This window comes from Aspergillus undulatus (genome assembly GCF_047715775.1).
Source record: "Aspergillus undulatus strain CBS 261.88 unplaced genomic scaffold BDV17scaffold_55, whole genome shotgun sequence".
In the NCBI taxonomy this organism is placed as follows: Eukaryota; Fungi; Ascomycota; class Eurotiomycetes; order Eurotiales; family Aspergillaceae; genus Aspergillus; species Aspergillus undulatus.
This window is the reverse complement of record NW_027396659.1, coordinates 55,614-74,820: the sequence shown is the minus strand read 5'-3', so window position 1 is coordinate 74,820 and position 19,207 is coordinate 55,614. Positions and strand designations below refer to the sequence as shown.

Here is a 19,207-nt window from a genome sequence, read left to right as displayed (position 1 = left end):
AAGACAGTAGTACAGCTCGCTACCTCGTTGGACTAAGTGATTGCATGGAATGTATAATACTCCTACAATATCGGCAGGCGCTTCGGTATGTATCCTCGGCCGGGGTGCCAATTACCAAGAGCGATCGTCGAGAATTGAACCCTACTTTGCAAGTGCGTAGCCCGCCATGTTAGAAGATCAACAACTGCGCCAGCTGACAGTGATTTTTGGCCAATAACAAAATTCAAGCCAAGCTGCTGAGGGAGACTAAGGATTTTACGAACGGAATCCACCCCCGAAAGCCGCTCCGGAATGTAGAAACTCCACTCACTAATCATGCATCATTACAAGGTCGGATCTAACCAGCCAAGGCACGCGGCTTGTCCCACAGGCAAACCGATGCACGCACTAGTCTGCTGCACTACTGCCCATGCCCTGTGCCCATGCCTCCGCGCCGGAATCTAGTTCGCTGTTCTGTCACTTGCCGCCTGCACAACGGCACGCTGGCAGGAACTGTTGCGAATATGAGCTTGCTGTACAGTAATTTTGTGTATAACTTCAAGCACAACTTCTCTTTCCCCCCAGGTCTCCGGGTCCCGGAACCCAGCTCTCACACCCGGTTCATGTCGTGCTGCACGCACTGTAGTCTGTGCGCGTTTGGATTCTGGATTAACGAAATTACAGGGCCTGGGGCTGCTTTCCTTTAACAGGAACTATTACGAAATCCAGAAGGCGTGTCCAAGTATACATATACTTTTGTCCATCCAGATGCCGGAATATGGATGCCTGAGTGAAAGATATGGGAGATAGATCGATCATGCATCACATCCGCCAGTAGTGAACCCAGCGTAATATGACATCCTCTGCTAGAACAATAACAATTCAATCTGGGGAAGAAGGCCTGGCCTGAAGTACTAGGCCTTACTGTGCGAATGCAAGTCAACCATCTTCTGCGCCGGTCTCTTCGACACTTTAAACGGGATAGCACTGTTGGGTGAATTCGGCATACGAGGTACCGAATGCTTGAGATGAAGTAGAACAATTAATGCTAGTTATGTATATTATTTACTGGTACATCAAAGATATATGCAATCCCATCGCTCCTCTTCAACCAAAACACAGAGGAGCTACCTTACCTGGGATGCGTACTCATGTCTTCTATGTTTGCCTCCTGCTACTCTGCTTCAGGCTTCTTCTCAAGCCCAGCCTCTTCAGTCGAACGTCCCGTTTCTTCCATTTTTCCGTTTCTCCTTCCCTTTTCTCACGAATATCCTTCCATACCAGCCCCCAGCAAAACACAAACGCCGCGCCACTAACCCCAACGCCCAAGTAGAACACGCGCTGAATCGCCGTTGTATAATCCTCCAATCAATTGACATCTGTTCACCAGAAACAATATCTCTAATTGACCGCGCCCCCGCTGCAATGATCGCGTCGACATTAGCGCCTGGGAGATGTTCAGTCAGTAAATCACGGAGGCTATTGCTGAAAGCCTTCTGTTCCGCAGAGAGTATAATAGCTCCGCCGAGGAACTGCATGAAGATAACGATGGCCATGACAGTTGGTATTTGGGGTTTTGCAATAAGACTTGGAATTGCAATAAAGGGCTTGCACCTTATAGCGCTTGTTTAGAGAGTGGACGGAGAGGGAGTGAGGACTTACTATGCTCGTTGTCATACCGGAACCGGCACCATATAGGATCTCGTATGCTATCCAGCGGCCGCTTGGGGTCGCGCTATCGAAGGTAGAGTACAGACCGTGTGCAACTGTTGTAAGGACTGTCCCAATCACTATTGACGGGAGGTAATAGCCGAACCGATGGACTATCTCTCGTTAGCTCGGAACACTTCAGTTTGATAGGGGGTATTTATACTCATAGCGCCCGCTGTCAAAGCCAAGAGGACTTGCGCAAAAATCCAGGGCAAAAGATGAACACCGCTCATCAGAGCTGTGTCGTTCTTCACCACTTGGAAATAGATCGGGAGGTAGTAACTGGCAAGGTACAGAACGCCGCAGAAGAAGAACATGGTAGTACTAGCGGACCAGACAATACGCTGTCTAAGTAGAGAAAATGGGATCATTGCGCTGTCCCCGCGGCTATACTCCCATATTAAGAAGACCAGAAACGTATCGCCCGATCCAGTGAAGAGGCCGATAACCCGAGAACTTTCCCTAACATACTGATTGCCTCCCCACTGCCAGCATGAGCATCATCACAGCGGGTGCGATGAGAGCGAGCCCGACAAGGTCTAGTGATTTAACCGCAGTACGAAGGACTTCGCGAGGGCGTGGCCTTTCTGGCTGTCCCGGAAGCCGGTAGAAGAGGAGAAGAACGAAGACGACTGCGCCAACGGGAAGGTTGATATAGAAACCTGCAAAAAATAAGGACTGCTATGACGGTACAAGGGCGGAAAGCATACACCAACGCCACGACACTCTCTCAGTGAATGCTCCTCCGAGAAGAGGTCCGCAGGCAATCCCCAGCTGTCCGAATGAGATGTTTACCCCCATGACCAGTGGTTATCTACGCGGCGGGACGCAGGCGGAGAGAATTGTGAGAGTACCGGTCATCATACCAAATGCAGCCAGCCAGCCCAGCCACTGCGCGCCCAGTAATGAGCATCTTGGAAGAGGTAGCGGCACCGCATATCGCAGATCCAATCTCGAAGACGGCAAAGAAGGAGAGGGATGTTGTCTTTACTCAGTTAGCATGGTAAACAGGACATTGCAATAGTAGATAATCTAGCTGGGCTTGCCTTGATATCGAAGTAGGTATACAGCTTCCCACTCATTGGCTGGAAGGCAGCATATCCCAGTTGGTACGCGCTACCATACCAGCCAACGTCGAGAAGGGAGTTAAAGCGGGACGTGATTTGGGGGATAGCCGTGGCTACAATGGAGGAGTCAAGCATAAGGAGGAAGTACGCGCGTGGAACCGGAAAGATAATGGTGACGAGCTGGAAAAGGGGTACGGGCCGGTCGGTGGCAGTCCCCGGCGGCGCGCGCGCGAGAGGGTCGGTGAGTTCCTCGAAGTCAAGCTTTCAAGGTAGGGGGACGAGAAAGTCCGGTAGAGTTACTCCGTCTTGATACTCTGAGAGCAGTCAGCCGCAAAGAAACATAGTTATCAGATCACCAATATTCCAAAACAAATGAAGGAGCCCAAAGAGCATGTACTGGTCAACAGTGCCAATATTTACAGGAGAGAAAATACTGTGTAGGATACAACCAACCAACGCCATATTACCCCGTCACGAAGGGTGCCACCCTGCCCCGGCCTCCTGCACCAGCTTTCCTTCAGACCAACCCGCCCTCGGTGACATGACTCAAAGAGATTTCCAAAGTTATGCACAGAATTAATACTGCATGCCTCCTTGCGGGTCGTTCATCGGCAACGCCATGCTCGGCCAACACCCATAGCTATATTGAAGAGGGTACTGAAACGGTTGAAGAGGTGGAAGAGGCTGACGCCCGGCTTCAATGGTATCCCAGGATGAGCCCATCGGCATCCACTCCGATGGCGCATTACGCTGAGCATAAACAGGGACCGAAGTATGAACAGAAGCAGGAGCTTGAACAGGAGCAGGGGCTTGAACAGGAGCAGGAGCTTGAACAGGAGCAGGGGCTTGAACAGGAGCAGGAGCTTGAACAGGAGTAGGGGCTTGAGCTGAGCTAGGCTCAGGGGCATCAACGACACCAGAAGTGTCATCCTCCTCGGCAGCATCATTGGGAGCATCACTCGCTTCATCAGACTCGCATGCAGCAATAGCGTCGAGAGGCGTTTTCTTTTTGGACCCTTCCATTCCCAAATTTTTCACGATCCAGTCCCGTATCACGTCAGTTTGCCACCCAACCTGTTGCCAGAAATCATCAGGGAGCCCCTCGTCAGACGAGGGAATTATTTGTTTGATGCGGTCCCGAATCAAGTTGATAGCGTCAACGACATTGACCGTTTTGCGAGCAGCCTCCTTGTCCCAGTCAGGGGCTGGATGGGTCGACAGTCGATGAAGCGTTACCAAGGCCAAGGACATCTGACCCCAAGTCATGACCGTAAATCCCACATGATCCCCCGGCGTGATTTTGTCATATGAAGTTAACCAAGAGCGAATTGCCAGAAGCGCATGCCACATACACTCTACCGCTTCCACGCCTATTGGTTTCCCATCGCCAGGCGTGCTATCGCGGGATAGAGGACGAGTATCTGCCGTATGAGCCGTTTCGTGTATGATCAGTTCAACGTAGTGTTTGTGTGCGATGATGTGCTCTGCAATCCAAGATATGTCAATGAGAAGACCCATGGAAGAGCATTGGAAGGTTACTTGCCTTCCTTTTGAATGTCTGGCGGGAAGGATTGTTGAAGAGTCTTCAGCTGCGAGCTAAATGTTTTTGTAAAAAAAGGAATGGATAATCCCGTTTCTTGCTCGTCGCGGGCCTGCCTAACTTTTTGCACAAGATTTTGCATGCGGACATGGGCGACCAACGTCACATCGCCGTACCATTGAGGATTCTCCTCCAGCGTACGCAGAGCATCCGCCATTTCTGGCGTCCAGCTCATCGGACTCAACTCGGAAAAATAAATCGAACAACTATGTGAGAATAGTGCGTCCGTTAGCTGGGGTAGACTTCCGCAGTCTGTACAGGGCACACTTGCAATGAATTCAAGAGGAAACAACCCAACAATGCACGCTTGTCCTCTAAATAACCCTGGTTGCCGAGGCGTGCTATCTTCGGCCACAGATCTCCCCCACCCAACTCACTCATCATATGCGAGCCCAGGGGCACTGCCTTATGCAGGTGGAGGGCATCCATGACGGACAAGGCCAGATGCATTAGGCGAGGCATGGTATTCATAGTGTTGACACGATGATCATTACCCCAGGCTACGTAGGTCAGCAAGCCAATCAACAGGTCAAGGTTGGAGCGGTTCAAAATCAAAATCTCATTCGCCGCTAAAAGCTTGATGTGCTTTGCACGGGCCTGCTTTTCCTTCATGCCGCGAGCAGTCACCGCAAGAATAGCCTCAAAGAGAAAGGGTTTCTTCTGCTTCAACTGGTCGGCCGACATGTCGGGTGGCAAATAGACGAATGGGCAGAATTGTACAAAGCGCTGACGAAAGTCTGCCAATGCCTCGTCGCCATCCCGCTCCGGTAGCTTGAGCTTGTCATCGTTGATGGTAGCAGGCGAATCTTGCGGCGGTGGGAAGAGGGGCTCAGATGGTTGAGATGGTGATGGTGTCGGGTTTGGAGTCGATGACGGAAGCATGGCAGTTGGCGGAGGCATCATCATCGGCAGCGGCATCTGCATCTGCATCTGCATCTGCATCGGGTGCTGTTGCATCATATGTAGGATAGCAGAGAGGTCGTTGATTCTCGTTCCCAACACCTCCAACTGATTCTCATGATAGTATTGGGCGATATTACGCCTCCTGAGGGAGTCGGAGGGCAGGCATTCCCTGCCAAGTCGAAAGCACCTGCAAAGTCAGTGAGGCGGACAAGCAATGACGGCGAGAGAGCAATAAACCTATCGCATCCAGAGCCATCCGGCAGCTTGACACATTTTGACTTTGCCTTGTAGCAGACTCTGCAGGCAAAGCCGTACGGACCTCGTCCGTTCATGGCGATTGTGGGCTCTTGGATGAGGCCGGCCGGGAGCGGGAGCGGGAGCGGGAGCGGGAACGGGAACGGGAACGGCCGGAGGGGAAGGGAGCAATGAGGGAAAAGAAAACAGATCAGAGGAGCTGAAAGCCGAGAGGATGTGAAGGAAGGAGTCCGCAATCTCTTTGTACTGAAGAAAGACTCGAAACTCTGAGAAGCAGCCCCTGACGCGTCCAGGATGTGACGGGATCCTGGAGATCAAAGAAGACCCCATCTCGTCACATCACGTGGAGGCACTAAGCAGAAGCCCTAACGGCTAGCGAAGATGGTCTGTCTACAGCCACCAGGGTGGTGTGGGGGTGAAACCCCTTCTTGTTTCTGTGCCTTGCCTTGGAGAAAGTCCCTATCTAAGCAGTAGGCAAGCTCTCCCTCCTTGACGGCTGACAAGATCATGGATGACAGCGGCCCATCAGATATGTATCACTATCTGATCATCTGGTCCGCGCTCACTTGTATACCCACACGTTATCGCCCGCACCCGCAGTCAAAGCTCGATCATCGAAGAGCCGAGGAGCCTAAAGGCGTCCACAGGAAGCTAGGTAAGCAGTAAGCACAGCAATCATCGGCTCTCTCAGTTCCGAATCCCGTCTCACGGCCTCCGTCTCTTGGCCTCTGTCGATCCCGCTGCCCGTTTCCGTGTCTCAAACCTCCAAGTTCCAAGTCCAGGCTCCTGATTCGGAGTCTGGGCTCGGCACTACCCCTCGCGATCTCCACTGACCTCCCTAGTGCCTGGTGATGGTCCAATCAATAACAATTAACGATAAGCAATCATGCCATCAAAGGATGCAACTCCAAATAAAGAGAGTGCAACCTAACCTCCCTCAACGTCATCGAGGGCCGCGAACTAGACAATTAGTCCTCGTCGCAATGTAGTACTCTGTAGACCACATGTCCACCGACGTAATAGTCCGCTTCAAGGCCAAGGTGCTGGCTTTTGCGGCGCAATAGGGTCATCCAGCAATAAACCACGTTGGAGTCTTTTATTGCATGAGATTCTCCTTCTAGACGACTCTTGCAAGTTGCTGCCAGGGTCGTTGCTTGGCGGCGTGAATACCTTTGAGTCGAGAAAGATGCTATCCAACTTGCTGCGGCATTAACGGCCTTAGCTGCTACGACGTCGTGTTTGAGGTGACAGCGACCGACCTCGTTTCAGAACAGTCGCTTGATAACCTTTGGTCTGGAGCTCGTTAACGGAGAGGGACGAAGGGATGTCATCTTACAATTGAAAGAGCTGACTCAGAGGATGCGATCTATCGTCCCGCCGCATGTATGTCGGGCATTCCCAGTTCCTTTTGAGGGCCTTTTCGAGTCCGAGGACAAGTTCGCCGTGTTTTACCTCTCGAGAGTGAGAATTCCGAGCCCGTGTACGCTCTAGAAATGAACGATGCCCAGAATCCGTATTCTCAAACTTAGTACTGCCCGCGGCCATCCCAGCTCGTATTGACACACGACGATCTCGAGACGAGGGAGATTACGGTTCATGTAGGTCAACTGTCGCGTATTCTGGATTGAAAGTATAGTGGGTTCTAGCTCTGGGTACATGGAATACGCACGCAACTTTGTAGTGCCTGGTCACCATGAGTGGTGGTTGGCACCGCTGAGGTTTGACGGTAGTCTCGGGGCTCGTCTAGTGGCGTTATCGGCCCTCACCTCGAATCCATTCAGACTTCCTCCCGACCCGGACACACTGGTTGCCGTTGTTGACAAAGATACAAGATGGTTCCAACGATCGTGGTTTGTTGCTGCGGTTAAAGACCGGGGATGGTGGCGCTTCTCGATCTGCACATAATCTGGGCTGGTCCCAGTTATAGCTATCTAGTAGCTATGGAACGCTTCCGCGCCGAGGTGTTGATGGGGTCGATATCTGGTGATCATAGGATTAGGGCTTGTAGTTACAGTCTTCTAGATTCCGGACATCGCCTCCACATCCCAAAGGTTAAAAGACATTAAGTGAGGCTCCTCGACCTGGCCGTCGATCCTGAAGGCTTCATCTCCACTTGCCTCCTTTATATACATTTCCGCCTACGTCGCATAAACAATAGTTTGCCACCACTTACGCCTTCCACCGACAAATGATTGAATGTCATTACCTGCGGTTTTTAAATTCATCGTCATCTCATACAAACATATCCGTGAACATCCTACACAATGCGCCGCAACGCCAAATCTGGAAAGCGAATCCCCACGCAGCGCCGAGCATGGGGATCCCAAACACAAACAATCCTCAGAAAGGTCTCTAAGGGCCTGATCGATCTTTACCCTCACCGCTCCTTGTGGAGAACCGTTGCACCTGTCTTCAATTACTCCCCGACTCGTGCCACCCGAGAGGGTGAGACGTGTCACATACGCTTGCTGAGCTGACCCAGGACCACGTACTCGGGAATTTGCACGGATCATATGGGCCGGCAAGCAGGTAAGCTGAAGCAAGGGTGAAAAGCGAACTGAAAGTGAAAACTTCAGGTCATGGAATGGTTTGTTATTATTGCTTTTTCTTTATCGAGCATGTGCTTTGAATTAGAATTCGAATCCAGCCCGCCGAACCAGAAGACAAACACGAACAGAAAGCTACCGGGCAATAAGCGAGCAAAATCAATCAATTAATCCTTGACCAAGAGCCGGACACCCTTACTGTCCATCTTGACGAAGGGGATGAAGATGTCGTGGACGACGGTGACGTCCTCGATTGTCGTCTCGAAGAGCTCGAAGTTCATTCGGCGGAGGAGGCTGGATATCACGAGTAAAATCTCCGAGCGGGCGAGACTGAAGACAAAAGAAACACTACGTTAGCAATGCATCACAGTTTACAACCCGATAGTGGGAAAGAGGATAAAGGAGGCAACGTACTGCATCCCAATACACATCCTGGACCCCTTCGAGAACGCAACCATGTACTTCTCCAGCCGTTTCCTCTCGGCGGGGTCAACCCAGCGCTCTGGGTCGAACTTGTAGGAGTCCGGGAAGATGGATTCGTCGTGGTGCATAAGAAGGCAGCTCATGCTGACGGGTGTCTGGAGGCCGATTTGTTAGTGAAAGTTTCGTGTGCACTTTGGAAGCCCAGGCCTGTGCGACTTACCCCCGGTGGGATTGTCCAGTCCTTGTACGTGAGTGGTTGGTGCGGCGAGATGCGGGGGAGTCGGGCTGTTACGCCGTACGACAGTCTGGGCGCGGTCAGGAATTGTTTGCTTTGCTTTGTATGGTAATGAATGGATGGTTTACCTGATTCCTTCGAGCATCACGCCAGTCTAGTTGGTTGAATCAGACTTATCAGCTGCATTCTCAATCGCTCCGCTGAAGCAAAGAACTCACAAAGTAAGGAAGCTGCTCCAACTGCACCAAGCGCGGATCATTGCCCAACGGCGCCAATTCATCCTTCAACTTCTTCAGCAGCTCGGGCTGGTTATGCAGGTAAAATAAGATATAGCTCATGGCCTTGGCCGTTGTCTCTGCGCCCGCAGACACAAAAACCTGCATATCCTGCGCGAGCCGCGCCTCGCTCTTCTCCTGCTCGGGGAGATTACTGCTAAGCACATTATCGAAGAGGGTCTGGCGCCCGTCTTTTGTCTCCTGCGGGCCATATAGTCGATGTCGTTTTGCGATTTCTGCGATTCTCGCGCGGCAACGATGCTGGAATCCAAAGAACAGTTCCATGCCTGGGTTCAACCACGCCGTGAGCGACTCAGGCATCGACACGAGCAACGGGAGGAGAAATGCCACCGGCCGCACAAAGACAAGCGTCTTGGCCGTCCCGCAGAGCATGTCGTGCCATTGCGGGATGAAGTCCGGCTCGTCGAGGTAGTGGTACCCAGCGCCCATGGTGTAGTCGGTTATCACGTCCGTTGTGTAACAGGTGAGCGGGTATTCGATGTTCACGGGGACGCCGGTGTTCTTGAGTTCCTCGAGGCGGCGGCATAGTTTATCGACAAGTTTCTTCAGGGCAGGCTCGAGCTGTCGGATGCGCGTTGTTGAGAAGAAGGGGTTTAGTTGAGAGCGGATGAGGCGGTGCCGGTGGTGGTCTTCTGCTGTTATAAGGGCGTACGGCGCGTTGAAGGTGCGCTGGTAGTAGGGGTATTTGTTGCGGACGCTGTTGTGCGAGTAGATGACTTCATAGTAGTCTGGGTCGTTGACGTGCAGTTCGGTCGGCGAGATGCGCACGATGGGGCCTATGCGGCATGGGTTAGTAGGCTTTCAGAATGCAGAGGAGGTGGATGTGAGGAGGCCGCACCGTATCTCTTGTGCAACTCGCCGATGTGAAATGTGAACTGCCCATTGCGCACAGCCTCCCAGTAGAACTCATACATCACCGTCAAGGCGGCGAGCTTGGGGCCGGGGAAATGGGCAATGGGCGAGAGGTAGAGTCGATAGATCACAATCGACACGAGGTAGGCTGAAACCGCCGCCCCGGCCGCGGCATAGGGGTGGTCCAGGAGCAAACGCAGCAACTCCATGGTGACGATGTACAGAGTCGAGCTGCAGCTGGATCCGAGAACCAGGTCGCCGGGACGGGGAGTTCTTATCATGAGCTTTGCCCACGAACTCTTCCTGGAGCACGGACAGTCTGCATTGCTCGTGGAAATGAGATTTGTGGCCACTGTGACTGGGCCACGGCAGGAGGGTGCCCGCTGTCCACTGCACTGTTCAGTGTCCACCTGTCCGGCGAGTAATGAAACACCAGTCCAGCCTGCATGCTTGCTCTTCTGTCAAAAGTGTCCTGCAATGACAGGGTTTGACAGCTGCCAGACGGTCCGTTCCTCTCCACCAAATCATTGCCCGCGCTCCACAGCGGCTGGTGTCGACCACTGGGATTGCATCAGCTTGCAGCCGGCCTCCCACTAGCTGTCTAGAGTCTTGCCGTCTTGAGACTGGTCGGAGAACGTTGTTCATCCTCGTGCGAATTATTCAAAGTAATCTCTGCAGAGTGCAGTGGGTTTATCACATATCGATCGGCACGCTGCCAGCTGGAAAGCATCCGATAGCTGAGATTTGCAACGAACATCACTGATCAAGGTGTTCATTTGCCGTTTAAAGGAGAAAATTGTTGTACTCCTGAGTCGCGAGCGTTGGATGCGGACAGAAGAGGACAATGCTCTGGTCTGAAGAATCTCGGGCAGTAACAGCCGAGCCAATCGTTTTCCATATATATGCACTACTAGGTTCTGCACAGGGCACTTTCATCTGCTTCAAATGTACCCCAACTGTGCTGCATAAAGTTTGTCTGCTATCACAAGGCACAAGCGAACCGGCGATCATATGGCGATCACAAGCGCAAGGCCTAGACCTTCGGAGAAGAGACAGAGAGAGAAATGACTTAACCTTCACCCTTACTCGTTGGCAAGTCTCGTCATTATTATTTGCACTATCTGGAGAGCTTACTCAGAGTAGAGAATACTTGGCCTCGAACATACTCTGTGCAGCTGGTCCTCTTCAAGCTATAATAAGGTTATAACGTCCTCCTTAGGGTCTGGGCCCAAGCGTTCTCCGCTGCATCTGGAACCATGTCATGCGAGTTGCCGTCGCAATCTACCTCCATCTGGTTCTTCGTTAACTGCGTCGAAGTCCTGCGACGGGCCCCTAGAGATAACAACCTTGAGCTTGCGGCCAGGCCACATTTCCGATCTCAATGGTCTTGACCATCGCGTCGAAACCAGAGAGCCATCTCCACGTATTAGACTTTGACTGAAGAACGGGCGGATTCCAGCGCCGGTTCACGTGTTATACCACGTTTGTCCTAGATCCTCAACTCTATCTCAAACTCTGAGACATATTACGCTGCAACGATTACGCCGCAACTCTCTCGCAGTTGAATACGACCTGGCACAGTCGCCGTCGCAATGTGGCAGACATGAAGCTCGAACTTGAGGTTTCATCTGTCGTGGGTAGGCATCTTCCGGTCCAAGGGTCACAGTCGCAGAAGTTTCGCGACGAGTGCTGCGCCTCATCTCCAGCCTCCGGTTTCCTGTGAGCTACAGAAGGCTGCAGAGAGTCTGGGCTCTCATCGTGCTCAGTATCTTGGTGAACCATCCTCGGCAGAGCGTGGAAATGTGATGGTGGGTCTGGCTCACGGCGTCTTGTCGCGAGACCGATCTCGGAGAACATCCGAGAGCAAGGATTTCATCCACCCCCCGGGGGGCGCCTGCAGCCCGTGTCGTCAGGAACGCTTTTCCACGAGGGGCCGCGTGGCATCCTCACTGCTGAAGTTGTGGTTGGCTGCGGAGGATCTCCGCGAACCTTATCGCTGTCAAGATTTCACGGGGCAGGCAGTGCGTGTCGTGGAGTACTCTGGAAGATGGCATCGCTTTCATCCCGGTTCAATGGGAGCAGGCGGAATATGCGAACACGCGATAGCTTCGTCCGCAACGCTCTACATCTTGAATCTGACTGGCTCTGGCTCTGGCTTCGACTGCCTTAGGCTTTGGTATGAGGATTGGTAGTCGATTCCGAACGAGTCCTCATCGTCGTCCGCGCTGTTTACCTCCCCTGGACAATGGAGCCTGAAGTCTATTACAATTGTCCACGCGGCCTCCAGGATGCCAGCCCTATGTAGGGCTGAAGTCGGAATTCCGACTACAAGGGACCCCTCCGTTCTTGCTGCTGTTCGTTCTCTTCTTCCCTCTGTCGTCTCTCCGATCTCTTCGGTCTGCCTCCGAAAGGTACCTTGACGAACGAGTGCAACTTCGACAAAGTCATCTCAGCTTCTTCGGGTTATCTTACTACTCTTACCACTGTTATTTAATCTTTAATATACTCACTTTATTCACTCTACTCTCATCTCACCCATCTACTGTACCTCCATCTACCTCCTTGTACCAACCAACCTCAACATGCGTTACACTCCTCTCCTCGCCGCGAGTGCAGCACTCACCCAAGGCATTAGGGTTAGCGCAGGCCTAGCAACTACGACTGTAAGTCTATAACCCTCTCCAAACACCTTTCCCTCCCCAGCTAACAAACCGCAGCACTACTCCGACGGCCTACAAGGCGCCTGCGGGTGCGGTACCGAAAGCGGCACCTACACCTGGCAATACGGCATAACGCACAACGTCTATACAGCAGCCGCATCGCAATCCGTCTTTGACAGCGGCGGCATGGAGCACTGGTGCGGCGGCGGCTGCGGCACCTGCTACAAGTTAACCTCAACAGGCGTCTCAACCTGCGAGACGTGCGGGGCCGGCGGCGAAACCGGTAAGAGCATCACGGTGATGGTTACTAACCTGTGCCCCTTCGTGGGCAACGAGATGTGGTGTCCCAACCCTGGCAATCTTAACCCCCATGGATACGAGCACCACTTTGATATCATGGGTGGGCAGGGGGTTTTTGGGGACAATGTGGTTGTGGAGTTTGAGGCGGTTCAGTGTCCCGGGATTGCGGGCGGGAAGTGGAAGACTTGTGAGTGTCATCCGGAGCTTAGGGGGCAGGATTTGCGTGATGGAAAGCATATGGGGGGTGCCGGGGTTGTTGGGCCTGTTGAGGCCGCGGTTATCTCTGTTGGTGGGGGGTTAGCGGTGCCTGTTTAGATTGGGGTTTGATCCTCTTCTGGGTTGGGTTCTGGTGGTGTCTGCGTGTTCTGTCTCTCTGCTTCTCTTTTTGCCTTTTGTTATTGTCAGGGATCCAAATTGTCTTCTATCCCTTTACTGTACTGTACTTGAGGTTGTCCCCAGACGGGGCGAGGATGCCTTTTCCCTTCTTGTCTGCGAGCTTTGTCCTTTTCAAGGTTTTCTCCCAGATATCGGGTTTTTACCGGCTCCTGCAAGAGGTGGACTTGCTTGGGACCGTCATCTGCCATTGACTATCTGTCTCTACATCATTTATGAAGCTCGCAGAATAAATACGTCTTGCTTCCTTCCAATCAGCACAAGTCAGATTGTAGAAAGTTTCCATTAAGAGTAGAATACAAAGGCTAATAGTAGTAAATACATCGACGAAGATCATATCATATCTCATTAGACATTGACCAGCTTCACCTGGGCTCTTCGGACCTGCTCGACCTGCAGGACCTTCGCAGTCTGAATCTGCGCTGGCAACGGAATCCTGGGCTCAGGGTACATCTCGATCCAGCCACCCTCCTGGATAACCCCCGTGCGATCGAGGTTGTTTCGAGCTCGCACGTACGGATCCAGATCCCAGTAGTTCGCGCGGATTTGGTCTACTATCTCCTCGCGCTGCTCAGTCGCTTCTTCCATTTCGGACGCATTCCCACCTCGCGCTGCTGAGACCCAGCGCGATGTAGCGGACAGGAACTCTTCGCCGATGGACTGGCGCTCGGCGAGTAAGGAGTCTCGAGTGGCGTTATCGTTCATCGCTTGGTTCTCGTTCGGGTCAGGCTCGGTGTACTCGTACTCCCAGTCTTCGTTGCCCCCGAGCTCGGCGATGATCTGGTCGCGATGGATGAATTTTTCCAGATCTGCGACTGAGCGAGTGAAATGCGTTTTCTCTACGATTCTTGGGTCCATCCACGGCCTGATGATTTTCCAGACACCTGAGTTTGTCAGCGAGGCCTGGTCAGTCAAGGATACTACGCTTCAGGAACAAACCTCCGAATACGCGAGGGGCGTTGTGTATCAGTAAGACTCCGAGACACTCTGGGTAGTATACTTCGAAGCAGCGGATGATGAACTTGACCGGGGCGTATTCCTGGGCAGGATTAGCCAGCTTTTACCTTGTTCCTGAAGGCCTACCGTACCATGTTCGCGAGCGAGAACCCCGTCATGTCAAAGAGCACTGTCTGAGAACTGTTAGTCGGCGACCGAAATGAGTTATCGAGGACATACTGCAGTTTCCACCGGCGGCGACACAAGCAGACGAGCAGACTCGACAATGTGAGTGATGAACTGGTTGAGGGCCTGCTCGGTCTGCTCCCCCGGATGGTGGTGCCGTATGCGCACGATCGCGATCGGTCGATTCATCCTGTCGACTCCATGCACAAACCCCTTGCCGACCCTAATCTGATTTATGAACCCCCGCGCTTCCCCGGCTTTGTCCGGATTCGTTAGGTCTTGTTCATTCTCTGCCGCGTATAGTTCTCCCCGCGGCAGCAGGACATTGTCGACCTGCATCTCCTTCAACCTCCACACGATCGCATTCAGCAAATGTACCAGCGCCTGATTCACATCCCACTCCGACACGCGCAGGAATCGCAGGAGATAAACGTCCGGGTGTTCATGTTTCGCCGCGGTCAAGATTCCGAACCGGACGTCCTCGGGCGCCATTTGGGCGAGGAAGCGGCGCACGCTGCGCACTTGGACAGCGCTAAGGCCAACATCGCGAAGGGTCTCAAGCAGTCGCGTATGGTAGACGGATACCGGGACAGAGGCTCGGTTGCTCTTTTTCTTCGACAAGGCGCTGTCCGTCCGGGTGAATAGCGAGTTGCGACGACTCGGCGGGCGCGAGAGCGATGTGAGTGACGAGCGCACTGGTTCGAGACTGTTGACGCGGACAAATTGCTCCAGGGCGCCCAGCGACGAGGCCTCGGCCAGATGCAGCAGGAGCGTCCAGAGCTGCTGCAGACGGTCTTCCTGGTCTGGCGACAGATTTCCCCAGAATCCCGAGGGGACGCTGGAGCTGGGCGGATTCATCATCGTTCCACGGCCGACATGCCGTATATTGCGAAGACGGTGAGCAGGTTGAGGTTGAGAATCACTTCGGGAAGAGGTCGGTATTGTTATCGCCACATTTGACGAAGGAGACCCCTGTGTGGGCGCGTCAGTCAGTCAGGAGCAAAAGAGCGAACGATCCCCGCAGAACCACCGTCCGCCGGCGTCGGGCACCTCGGTTCGCTGATTGACGCCCTCCCAGCCAGCCACGTTGCCTTCATTGGCTGCGTCTTGCAGGATGTCTTTGATGTTGGCAGGGTTCTTGCACAAGACTGGTCCGCACTTTCTCCTCCTTTTCCAAGTGAAGTCATTCGTCTTTCTCTTGCAGCGCACGCGCCATCCCGTGCTCTTATGGCCTTCAGAGTAGAGAGGCTGGCATTTGACATCTGATACAGCCGTGGCTGGGAACACTGACCTCGCTGCCTAATATTTGGTCAGTTACAATTGTCAACACCCAAATGTTCCAGGAAAGGCGGGCATCCATGGAACTGGACGCGGCTGTCGAACCATACCCCCTGCCTACCCCTCAGCAACTCTCGCTCGACAGCTGCAACGGATACTGATGGCTGTTAGCCAATGACTGGGGTGTTCGTCACAGATCTAATCAGAGCCACAACCCTGTCTAAATGCCGAGCTCGTTTCACTTGACCCCCGCCTTCCTGAAACCGCCGCGGCACAATTCGAACTGCACTGCTGCAAGTGTGGGTCATCCTGGAGTCTCTGGTTCTACCCGCCCTACAGAGCCTGATTAAAATTCAATAGAAATGTCCACGTTAATACCTGATGATTCCACTACCTACTCAACGGCACCAACTTCACCTGCCCCTCGGAGCCGTCATCGGGACATCCATCCTGTCAAAAACAAATTCCATTCCCTTCGGCCTCTCGATCTCCGCCACCGCTAGAAGCGGGAGAACGAGGAGTTTGATTTCTGGTCGCGGGTATGGCTTTAATATGGTATAGCTGTGCTCAACCCACGCTTAGGAATCCGATACCGCCCCAGGACAATCTCCTTCCTAGTCGCGCGTATACTATCCAGGACTTCGCCCTTCATGTGGAGGACTTCGTGAATGGACGAGTCTAGGTATACTGTTTTCTTCCAGAGCAGTTTATCCACGTCCACCGCTATAGGGTCAGTGGATGTGGATGCGAGGATGGTCTGCATTTTCTGGCGGATGATATGCTGCTCTTCGACTCGGGAGGAAAGCTCGTAGAGGGTCCAGAAGGTATTTATAATGCTTGTCGTGTAGAGGATTTATTAGCCTGATTGGTGTGGTGCTAGTTCAGCTGCCCTTGAAAACGAATTCTGTGTATTTCTCGGACACAATATATCCTAGCTAAGTTCATACTTCGTTACTACAACTGCCGATTGGATTAGCTCAAGCGGTTTGACTCACCTTACCTGCTAGATGTGTTGGAAACACCCCGTCGCTTTCCCGGATCGCGCGCTCGAAGATTTCCATTAGTCTGCTTAGAAGTTCCTCGCGCTGATGGCTGTCAGAATCAATCATCTGATTGAGGTCAGACTGAGATACGACTGACTGTAAATGTCACATGCAGCGGGCTGCTAGGAAGAAACTCCTATGTGGATAGTGATATTAGTGATGCTCAGTAATAGATAGCGAGGCAGTCGAATACCTACATTCAATCGGCGGCGCCTGTTGAAGATGTTGAAGCTCAATGCCATGGTAATACCGCAGCACACTGCAAAAATTCCGATGACAACCAGTTGGTGCATATTGGAAACCTATGAATCCGGTAAAGGCTGCGATGACCATTGTCACTTCCACAACACAACAGTGTCCCTTAATGAATGAAAAGTGAAGTCGCTTGATACCAAGTCTCGAGGGTCTCTTATGTACAAGGAAAAGTCGAAGAAAAGCCGCGAAAGTTTCCTGGCTCCGCTATTGAAGGTATCACCAATTGGATGTGGTCAATTATACTGATATCCAAAGTTTTGTTTGTTCTCATCTTACTTCGCATATACGAAGAGATACTTCAAGCTCAATTGGTCAATTACTGCAACGCCGCAGAACAGGCAAGAATACTACGAACACCGTGGGAGTCACTGTGCATAATCACAAACTTAAAGAATCCTTCGGTACACTGGTCTTCGAGAGTATTCTCGACGCCATGAGTACCTGACTCGACGCCTCGAAAAAGTAGGACTGGTGGAATCCTACAGAGCCACAGCTAACTGAGATTCTAGAAGAGGCTGTATATCCAGCGGAGAAACAGTCTCAAGCTTCTGTTTATTACTATCATTGGGTTGTATGTCGCTCTACCTTGAAATGGACATGGTCTCACATTGCAAGTGCCCTATTTCGGGCCCAGGCCAGATACTAATGGCAATTTCAATAGAACTCTCTTTAAATTGTGGTAGTTCCCGGGGATACGGTATTTCTGGGACTGGAACGCAGCAACCAGTGGCCTTGACGTGCCCCCTACTAATGAGCCCATCAACGAGCTCAGCGGCGCTCGGTTTGATCCTGTCAACCAGTCCCCTTCCCTGGACCTCTTTCAGCGTCTAACAGCTATCCCCCTCCCCCTCAACCTATTACCCAGGTTGCCGATGGCCAGTCGCCGAGTCTCCGAGCTCAGAGTCTCGGAGTCTGCACACACCAAAGTCCTGGCAAAAGTCCCTAACTCTCAAAAAATATATTTCTGCTCCACACATCACCAAACGCCGTGGTATAGTCATCGTGGACTAGAAGACCAGCTCCTAGCTATATGCATATGTCCTCTATCGACCTGGGATATAATGCGCTAAGAATACATTCAAATATGAAATATCCCCCTTCAACCCAGAACAACCTGCCCATTTCCATCCCGAAAACCGTCCAGGCCCAGGAACGACTCCGCTGTCTCCGTAGGCGTAGGGGTAGCGACCGCCGCGCCCTCCATCGTCCTCGTAGAAACCGCATCCAGCACGGACGACAAACTCGTCGCCGTCTCGAGTATCCTCCCGCTAAGCGCTGCGAAACTCAATCTTCCTTGTTCGGGATATGACGCCGTCACTGTAAGTCTTGTCTTTGTTGTCTGGATCGACGACTGGAGGTCCCACGATGTAAGTGTGGTTGCTTTGTTTTGTGTCTCGTCGTTGTCGCTGCTCTTCCTGTTCACGTCGACCTCAACCTCTGCAATGATGTGTACTTCTTCATATCAAAGCACCCTCTGCTCGAAGCAGACGTCGCCGCTTATTTGGAAACATGCTAAACCCTCGGGACAGCATCGGACTGAGCCTTGATGATGGTAGCAGTAGTCGCCTGGGAAGCAGTGCTCGGCTGCAGAGCAGCAGTCTTGGGTTGTGGGGATGCAGCTGTTGTTGCATTCCTTTTGGGCCGGTGGGCAGGAGAAGGTAGGGCTGTCGTTGTTTAAATATGTCGGGGCGCTGGGTAGTTCTACGACTGGGAGGGAGACTTAGTTGATGGTTTCCTACTGAAACTTGGAGAGGGAGGACTCACCTTGCGTTGGCCACGGGTGTTCGTCATAAGTGACGGTCTTTGTGACCAGGACGAGAGAGTCATGAGAGGATAATGAATTTAGACTTGAGGTATCTCGGTCGGAGTCTTCGAGAATATCTTGATTGCTAGCGAGCGATAATGAAGAGAGCGAGAGAAGGTAGAGTAAAGTTCGCTGAAGTGACATAATTGATGCCATGGTAGTTATCGAATACCTCGAGTACGATGAAGAGTGAAGCTCAAGATTGACCCGGAAAATAAAGCAGTTATATACCCAGTCCCAGTGCTTTGAAGCTATTAATGGAAGCGCCTTGCTCCGCATCGAGTATACGGGCGCCTACGGAGTACATACAACCCCAGATGCACTGAGGATCGGCCCGCCCCCAGCGCCTACAGATGCATCGACAAGACAAATTCCTGGAAGGTTCCAGACCTCTAAGCGCCGGGTCCAATTGCTATGCAGTTGGATCACATTTACAGGGTGTGATGATTGGTTTGTTTAGGAAGGGCAGTTACTGGCCGGGAAAAG

The 19,207-nt window shown here is 52.4% G+C and overlaps 9 protein-coding genes across 9 annotated transcripts; 2 read left to right on the top strand and 7 right to left on the bottom strand.

Annotated features, from left to right (window-relative positions):
- Positions 1–387: 387 nt before the first annotated feature.
- Positions 388–2,891, bottom strand: BDV17DRAFT_284023 (major facilitator superfamily domain-containing protein; the record flags this gene model as incomplete). Its single annotated transcript, XM_073760460.1, has 9 exons — positions 388–440; positions 1,245–1,341; positions 1,374–1,586; positions 1,642–1,802; positions 1,853–2,167; positions 2,250–2,351; positions 2,400–2,463; positions 2,582–2,679; positions 2,768–2,891. 9 exons carry the CDS (start codon positions 2,889–2,891, stop codon positions 388–390), a joined length of 1,227 nt encoding a protein of 408 aa, XP_073612162.1.
- A 304-nt stretch (positions 2,892–3,195) lies between these two features.
- Positions 3,196–5,406, bottom strand: BDV17DRAFT_186576 (uncharacterized protein). Its single transcript, XM_073755039.1, has 4 exons — positions 4,628–5,406; positions 4,300–4,562; positions 3,621–4,240; positions 3,196–3,547 (listed from the first exon to the last, which is right to left on the bottom strand). Exons 1-4 carry the CDS (start codon positions 5,314–5,316, stop codon positions 3,362–3,364), a joined length of 1,758 nt encoding a protein of 585 aa, XP_073612161.1. The 5' UTR covers positions 5,317–5,406; the 3' UTR covers positions 3,196–3,361.
- Positions 5,407–6,536: 1,130 nt separating this feature from the next.
- On the top strand, positions 6,537–7,425 carry BDV17DRAFT_272402 (uncharacterized protein). Its single transcript, XM_073758889.1, has one exon. The coding sequence runs from the start codon at positions 7,171–7,173 to the stop codon at positions 7,417–7,419; it is 249 nt and encodes an 82-aa protein (XP_073612160.1). The 5' UTR covers positions 6,537–7,170; the 3' UTR covers positions 7,420–7,425.
- A 701-nt stretch (positions 7,426–8,126) lies between these two features.
- BDV17DRAFT_272400 (cytochrome P450) lies at positions 8,127–10,614 on the bottom strand. The gene is made up of 6 exons (XM_073758888.1): positions 9,853–10,614; positions 8,937–9,790; positions 8,847–8,872; positions 8,704–8,788; positions 8,475–8,638; positions 8,127–8,390 (listed from the first exon to the last, which is right to left on the bottom strand). The coding sequence occupies exons 1-6, from the start codon at positions 10,145–10,147 to the stop codon at positions 8,228–8,230; spliced, it is 1,587 nt and encodes a 528-aa protein (XP_073612159.1). The 5' UTR covers positions 10,148–10,614; the 3' UTR covers positions 8,127–8,227.
- A 1,834-nt stretch (positions 10,615–12,448) lies between these two features.
- On the top strand, positions 12,449–13,141 carry BDV17DRAFT_294549 (putative endoglucanase; the record flags this gene model as incomplete). Its single annotated transcript, XM_073762856.1, has 2 exons — positions 12,449–12,529; positions 12,584–13,141. The coding sequence occupies 2 exons, from the start codon at positions 12,449–12,451 to the stop codon at positions 13,139–13,141; spliced, it is 639 nt and encodes a 212-aa protein (XP_073612158.1).
- Positions 13,142–13,441: 300 nt separating this feature from the next.
- BDV17DRAFT_272392 (CRAL-TRIO domain-containing protein) lies at positions 13,442–15,305 on the bottom strand. The gene is made up of 4 exons (XM_073758887.1): positions 14,396–15,305; positions 14,308–14,349; positions 14,159–14,258; positions 13,442–14,103 (listed from the first exon to the last, which is right to left on the bottom strand). The coding sequence occupies exons 1-4, from the start codon at positions 15,200–15,202 to the stop codon at positions 13,568–13,570; spliced, it is 1,485 nt and encodes a 494-aa protein (XP_073612157.1). The 5' UTR covers positions 15,203–15,305; the 3' UTR covers positions 13,442–13,567.
- Positions 15,306–15,538: 233 nt separating this feature from the next.
- On the bottom strand, positions 15,539–16,759 carry BDV17DRAFT_272390 (uncharacterized protein). The gene has a single exon (XM_073758886.1). The coding sequence runs from the start codon at positions 16,380–16,382 to the stop codon at positions 16,167–16,169; it is 216 nt and encodes a 71-aa protein (XP_073612156.1). The 5' UTR covers positions 16,383–16,759; the 3' UTR covers positions 15,539–16,166.
- Positions 16,760–16,768: 9 nt separating this feature from the next.
- Positions 16,769–16,991, bottom strand: BDV17DRAFT_272388 (uncharacterized protein). Its single transcript, XM_073758885.1, has one exon. The coding sequence runs from the start codon at positions 16,953–16,955 to the stop codon at positions 16,785–16,787; it is 171 nt and encodes a 56-aa protein (XP_073612155.1). The 5' UTR covers positions 16,956–16,991; the 3' UTR covers positions 16,769–16,784.
- Positions 16,992–17,850: 859 nt separating this feature from the next.
- Positions 17,851–18,929, bottom strand: BDV17DRAFT_272387 (uncharacterized protein). The gene is made up of 2 exons (XM_073758884.1): positions 18,682–18,929; positions 17,851–18,624 (listed from the first exon to the last, which is right to left on the bottom strand). Exons 1-2 carry the CDS (start codon positions 18,875–18,877, stop codon positions 18,380–18,382), a joined length of 441 nt encoding a protein of 146 aa, XP_073612154.1. The 5' UTR covers positions 18,878–18,929; the 3' UTR covers positions 17,851–18,379.
- Between the last annotated feature and the right edge of the window lie 278 nt (positions 18,930–19,207).